At 47.7% G+C, this 7,500-nt stretch overlaps 1 protein-coding gene across 3 annotated transcripts in view; it reads left to right on the forward strand.

Moving 5' to 3' along the window:
• The window catches only part of LOC134441198 (nucleoprotein TPR), a 72,464-nt gene that overhangs the window by 33,157 nt on the left and 31,807 nt on the right, over positions 1-7,500 (forward strand). For all 3 annotated transcript variants that reach the window (XM_063191392.1, XM_063191394.1, XM_063191393.1), the window contains exons 14-15: positions 2,145-2,297; positions 4,599-4,748. In XM_063191392.1, the coding sequence (XP_063047462.1) occupies positions 2,145-2,297; positions 4,599-4,748 (303 nt within the window). The remainder of the gene's footprint in view (positions 1-2,144; positions 2,298-4,598; positions 4,749-7,500) is intronic.

A 7,500-nucleotide genomic window follows, 5' to 3' on the forward strand; every position in this document is an offset into this window, starting at 1 on the left:
CCTCTCCTCCACCTCTCCTCCTCCTCTCCTCCTCCTCTCTTGCTGTCCTCCACCTCCTGTCATTCTTATTAATCTTCCTCTTTCACCTTGCCCTTTTCGTCCTACTCCTTCTACTTCCTACTGCCCTCCCATGATGCAACTCTGACCTAACCTGCAGGGCTAAATTAAAACGGCCTGGAGCCCCTAGGCTACAGGTTGTGGTGCCCCCTGGCAGGTGGGCCCCCCCCCAGGCTGCAGCCATAGGTAGCCTGTGCGTTAATCCGTCCCTGCTCATCTGTTCTGCACTCTTCTTTGTTCTTCACTGCCTTCACTACTCGTCTTCTCCTTCATCTCCTGCTGCTGCTCGTCTACACATCCACCCACTCTTACTCTTTGCCCATTTCCTCTTTCTCTTGCGCTGTCCACTGACAGCCCTCTCTTGCTTTCTCCTCCATTGCCTCCTCCTCCTCCTCTTCCTCCTCCTCGTCCTCCACCCACTCCTCCTCCTCCTCATCCACCCACTCCTCCTCCTCCACTGCCTACTCTTCCTCCTACACCCACTCCTCCTCCTCCTCATCCACCCACTCCTCCTCCTCCTCCTCCTCCTCCTCCTCCTCCACTAACATCTCCTCCTCCTCCTCCTCCTCCTCCTCCACTGCCTCCTCTTCCTCCTCCTCATCCACCCAATCCTCCTCCTCCTCCTCCTCCTCCTCCTCCTCCACCCACTCCTCCTCCTCCTCCCCCTCATCCACCCACTCCTCCTCCTCCACTGCCTACTCTTCCTCCTCCTCCACTGCCTACTCTTCCTCCTCCTCCACACACTCCTCCTCTCCATTACAGCAGAGTTATGCAACGCTGACCTCACCTGCCCTCCGCTGCCCTGCCCTGCTCAGTCATCCTCATGGCCTCCCTTCCTTCCCTCAAACCCTCGGTGGAGGAGAGAGGAAGGAAAAAGAGACTCAAATAGGGAGAGAGAGGGAGAGAGAGAGAGAGAGAGAGAGAGAGAGAGAGAGAGAGAGAGAGAGAGAGAGAGGAGAAGAGAAGCAGACAGACAAAGTGGGAGAACGAGCTAGAGGGAGAGAGGGAGAAAATGAGATGAGAGCGGTGTGTGTGTGTGTGTGTGTGTGTGTGTGTGTGTGTGTGTGTGTGTGTGTGTGTGTGTGTGCGTGTGTGTGCGTGTGCGGGCGGGCGGCGTATGTGTGCGTGTGTGTGTGTACATATGAGGTGTGTGTTCTCCGCTGGGACTGGGAGTAAATCCAGGGAGTCAGTCTGTAGCACATGCATGTAACATGAGGTGTGTGTGTACATGTGTGTGTGTGTCTGTCCGTGTATGTGTGTATGTCACTGAGCTGCTGCCAGCGTATGAGAGAGAGAGAGAGAGAGAGAGAGAGAGAGAGAGAGAGAGAGAGAGAGAGAGAGAGAGAGAGAGAGAGAGAGAGAGAATGTGTGTTTGTCTGCGAACATATGTGTGTACTGCTTCCATGTGAAATAGACAGAATGTGACACCACTGGCCTTTTGCACGGCTGACTTCCAGGAATTGTCCTGCGCCGCATGCCGTAGTCTCTCTCTCTCCAGCAATACGCCTGTCTGGGCTCAGACTGCAGCCAGACCTATAGCCTCCACGCAGTCCCTGTATCTAGTGTGTGTGTGTGTGTGTGTGTGTGTGTGTGTGTGTGTGTGTGTGTGTGTGTGTGTGTGTGTGTGTGTGTGTGTGTGTGTGTGTGTGTGTGTGTGTGTGTGTGTGTGTGTGTGTGTGTGTGTGTGTGTGTGTGGACAGCCTCTCAGGTGGTGTCCAGTGTGTCTCAGTGGACCTTGTTGAATCCCCAAATATCTAGTGGTGTAGCAATCATCCCATCTACTGTCTGTCCTGAGACTCTCTCTCTCGCTCCCTCGCTCGCTCACTCACTCACTCACTCACTCACTCACTCACTCACTCACTCACTCACTCACTCACTCACTCACTCACTCACTCACTCACTCACTCACTCACTCACTCACTCACTCACTCACTCACTCACTCACACACACACACACACACTAAGAAACATATTTGCACACTCATGGAATGTGCGTCCCATCTTAATTTGATTTTCTCTCTTCCTCCTCCTCTTCGTCCCCCTCGTCCTATCCCTCATTCTCCTCCTCCTCGTCCTCCTCCTGTCAGACCCTGTCTTGGCTGAAGGACAACGTAGCCATGGCGACCCAGATCTGCTACACGGTTGGCTCCAGCTCCAGCTTCGAGGCGGCCAAGAGGTGTCAGGCGGCTCTGGAGCAGGACATCCTGTGCAACCGAGCCAGGATAGAGCTCGTCAAGAAGGTAACAACAACACACTACACACTACACACACTACACACAATACACAACAGGGCCAGGATAGAGCTTGTCAAGAAGGTAACAACATAGTACACACCACATACTCTACACACTAACACACAATACACAATACACAATACACAAAACACAACCAAGCCAGGATAGAGCTCGTCAAGAAGGTAACAACAACACACTACACACTAACACACAATACACAATACACAACAGGGCCAGGATAGAGCTCGTCAAGAGGTAACAACAACACAGTGCACACCACATACTCTACACACTAACACACAATACACAACAGGGTCAGGATAGCTTGTCAAGAAGGTAACAACAACACACTACACACTAACACACAATACACAACAGGGTCAGGATAGCTCGTCAAGAAGGTAACAGCACAGGACATAGACTACACACTAACACAGAATACACAAGACACAATACACAACAGGGCCAGGATAGAGCTCGTCAAGAAGGTAACAACACAGTACACACCACATACTCTGCACACTAACACACAATACACAATAGGGTCAGGATAGAGCTCGTCAAGAAGGTAACTGCATAGTACACACCACACACACTACACACTAACACACAATACACAACAGGACAGGGATAGAGCTTGTCAAGAAAGTAACAACACAAGACATACAGTACAAAGCAATACACACCATACATGTATACACTACACATACTACACTACACATCACAAACACTACACACACATGCACAATATGCAATACACAACAGAGCCAGGATAGAGCTTGTCAATAAGGCATACTGTAACACAACACACAACACAGCAATACACACAGCAACAATACACACAAGACACAATGCACAACAGCACCACACAGGGTCAGGATAGCGCTCGAAGATAACAGCACTGAGATGTACTCAGGGCTGGATGAACGCACAGGCTAGATATGGCTGCAGCCTAGGGCCCCCCACCTGCAAGGGGGCCCTTGATTGGCCAAAAGTGAAAAAATGCTGTATTGTGACAAGATGCAATATTGAAAAATTCTTCAGTCCTGTTGAGCACAGTTTTGAATCTATTCAATACTCCTCCTCACAGTTGGCAGACATGTTATCCTTAATTCCTAGCCCGTAATTATGACTGTCTATGTAAAATTGTAATGACATTTTCCCTTCGGGGGGCCCCACAGCAACCTGTAGCCTAGGGACCCTATGCCATCTTAGTCCGGCCCTGGATGTACTGTATGCACATGTAGCCGACACAACCCTGAATAGGAAAACACTGTCCAGAAGGTATAACAGCGGACACCAAACGGCATGACCAGGATACAGTGGCTCAATAAGCACCAGCAACAAAACAGCACCCAACAGTACAGGAAGTTTTGTGCTCGAATTTGTCACCTTAGGCCACATTAGGTGGAGCTTCCGGTTTCTCAATAACAACCCTGTTTGTCACCTTGGATGTTTCCTAGGACTTGTGCCATATTTAATCAGTCGCGTAAAAATCCACTGTGACTGGAAATCCACCACATCCTGTTTCTCACCTCCGTTGTTCCCCAGAACATTGACACTTTAGATAGAAATCAATCATCTTAAGTGCTGTTTGAGGATCGCTTGGGTATGGAGTTAAAGGGGTGGATACACATTAAACCTTCATGGTTAATGGCAAAACACTGGTTTATGTTTTGCTGCTGTTTGTCATCAGTGTTGCTGAGGACATATTTTGACCTTGTTAGCTGCAGGTTACAAAGTGATAAATTATGAATGAAAGTCACACCAACAAATGCAGTCAATTGACGTTGTTACTGCATATACAAGGAATAGTGCGATCTCAAATAGAATTGAAACAGAGTGTAAACTCTTTAGTTATTCAGAATGGGATTCAAGATTCAAGATTTCTGGAATATTGTGGTTGCTGTCCCACACATATAAAGGGAATATTTCAGAACTTGTTTCCAATTTAATACTGACAAACCGGAACACTCTTCATGTTCCAAACACTGAACACTTCAACCTTTCTCCAGGAGGGTGGTAGCATCCGGAGCATCTGGAGACACACACACACACACACATCTGAATCAGAGAGTGTAGAGAGAGAGAGGTTCCATTGGCCCATCGTTTCCGGGTTCTATTATTGCAAGGGGGGGACCTAAGCAGACCTAAGGACTGTTCTATTCAATGCTAGGAGTATTATGACACGCCCCTTTAGGCAGACCGGAACCTGGTCATGTTAGGTGCCCATAGCAACCTATTACATTGGCATATCTCTATACTTAAAGAATCTCTGTCTGAATCTCTCCCTGTACCCCATCGCAGGAGGGCCGTAGTCTGGTGCGGGCGCAGCACCCGGGCAGTGCCAGGATAGAGGAGTTCCTGGGGCAGCTGGAGGTGCTGTGGGAGGAGCTGAAGCGGCAGCACCAACGCAACGTGGTCGTACTGCAGGCCTCCGAAGAGCTCAACTTCAGGGTGAGGGAGCAAGCGGACCTACTGTATTTATGCATGTGTGGTTGTGTGCGTGTGTGTACACGCGTGGGCGTCCAAGCGTGGGTGGGTGTGTGTGTGGGTGTGTGTGTGAGTGTGTGTGTGTGTATGTGTGTGTGCGTGTGTGTGTGTGTGCGCCCGCACATTTGTATGTGTGTGTGTGTGTGTGTGTGTGTGTGTGTGTGTGTGTGTGTGTGTGTGTGTGTGTGTGTGTGTGTGTGTGTGTGTGTGTGTGTGTGTGTGCATACGCGTGTGTGTGTGTGTGTGTGTGTGTGTGTGTGTGTGTGTGTGTGTGTGCACACGTGCGCGCCCACATTTGTGTGTTCATGAGTGTGTGAGTTCAGCAGTCAGTGATTGCATCTGGACTGACCTCACTTGTAATGCATGCAGGTCTGACTGTGGACTCAGGGGCCAGCTACATGGGAACGATTTTCTATGCCAGTGACAACGTTCCCCTGGGTTAACCATATGAAACCCACCAGAAACGTGGCACAAAACGAGTTTTTTGAATAATGGGTTCCAGAGTGCGAAAATCGAGTAACGCAGGCCTTTGCGTTGCCATTGTTACAGGCGAAACGGATTTGTTTACATCTGCGTCACAGCCACATGGCCAAAAACAGTGAGGTATCTTCACAGTGATCACTAGCTTTGCGCACAACATTAATTCCATGCACAATGGCATCATCAGACAACTGTTTGTGTGGACTGTGGAGACTCTTTCATTTCTACCACGGTCAATATTTTACGTTTCAAACTGCCCAGTGTGGGTCACTCGTGTTCAAAATCTTAAAAAAAAAAAAACCCTGACTAACACGAAGCAAAGCTTCATATTATCTTTTAACTGCGCACCCAAACAGTTATCAGCAATGCATATTATGTATATGTCACTAGTTGAAACAGGCGTAATGGGCAGAAAGAGAAGGAGAAGCGGTGAGCGCGCAGCAGCCTCCAGAGGAGGGAGAAATACCTGCCCGGTATTGGTATTCAACACCTTAGTTTAAACTTCTCAAATTAAAAAAAAGCAGCATAAAGTGTAGAACACAATCAACAGATGCCTAAATGGCAATGATTCGCTACTCTAGTCACTCCACAAGCTACACAAGGTGCCACATGCGCAAAGCTGGTAGCCTATTTTTCCACGTAGCACTCACTTCAGCATAATGAAAAATAACAACTATGCGATGCTGGTTTTGAAAATAAGTCGGCTAGCAGCAAATGCTAGTACACATGTAGGGATAAGAAATTCCTTTAGTAACTTGACATGCTACTCCTGCATACAAAACATCATACTTAACTAATGAAAGGAGTAAATACATCAGACTTACAACTTCGTGAGGGCCAACCAGTTATGTAGACTGTAAACTCCCTGGTGATTGTTCTAATGTCTTCCAAAATATTCCAGAAGTTGCAGCATGCATATTCTTGTAAGAGCAACTCACGAAGCATGGTGCTAAGCAGCATGATTCAGTACAGTCTGTTGTTGTATCTAACTTGTCTCTGTGGCATATAGTAATGTTCAATTATGCAGCTTGCACATTCTGATATTCTGAACCTGCTATGTACGCGCTTGCGGAGAGTAAAGCGCATAATAAAACCGTCTTTCGCTTTTTACAAAGGGGGGAAATGACGCTATTTTTGTTAAACTATCCGTCGCTTAAAATGGACATAACTTCGGAATGGGAGAGGCTAGACATGTATCGTTTTTAGTAATAAAAAGCTAAGATCTTCAGCTTTTAAACAAGCCATGGCATATGTCTGTAGATCGAAAACAAAATTCGCTGGGTCTGTTAAAAAAAATGTGAAACTTTCTGGCACTGTTAGAGACTGGTGTACTCCCTGCATGACAGGTCATTTGCATGATAAGAGTGGGCGATCACGGCCATTAGCGAATACTTTTGTTCTCAACAACTTCACATAAAGAAATGTGTATTCTGAAGCAAGCCTGTCGTTGTCATTAGGACATGATCTTTTACTGAAACATGCTGTATGGTTGCAACTTTATTGCAACTCGGATTCAAAAAAACCCGCGTTGCGGTGTCATCTGGCCGAGGCTTCAATCTTTCTCCCCATGCGTGACACACATACATACACACACACACACACACACACACACACACACACACACACACACACACACACACACACACACACACACGCACACGCACACACACACTTTCTCCCCACGCATGACCTCAGCCCTTGTGCCTCACCCCTCTCTGCAAACCAGACTGCAAATCTTTAGATTTAATGCTCAGGTTTATTCATTTATCATTAAGGTTTATCATTTATCATCTTTTCCGCTGCTAGAAAGAGGTGTATCTGTTGTAGCAACCATGACTGGGCTTTCCTTGGTGAAAAACAAAAACAAACCAAGATGGGATTTGCAGTCTGGAACCTAAAGCCTTCTTCCATGAATTAGCCGTGTTTGTTCATTTGTGTGTGTGTGTGCGTGCGTGTGTGTGTATGTGTGTGTGTGTGTGTGTGTGTGTGTGTGTGTGTGTGTGTGTGTGTGTGTGTGTGTGTGTGTGTGTGTGTGTGTGTGTGTGTGTGTGTGTGTGTGTGTGCATGCGTGCGTGTGTGCATGCGTGCGGGCGTGCGTGTGTGAATGCGTGCAAATGTATGTACGTGCATGTGCTTGTGTCTGGGCTTGTCTATGTTAAGGATCAGGTGTTTGTGTGCAGAAGACTTTACTCTGAGCATGGCATTTGTCACATGACAAGCCATGTCTCCTCAGTTA

This window comes from Engraulis encrasicolus, chromosome 24 (genome assembly GCF_034702125.1).
Source record: "Engraulis encrasicolus isolate BLACKSEA-1 chromosome 24, IST_EnEncr_1.0, whole genome shotgun sequence".
Taxonomy (NCBI): Eukaryota; Metazoa; Chordata; class Actinopteri; order Clupeiformes; family Engraulidae; genus Engraulis; species Engraulis encrasicolus.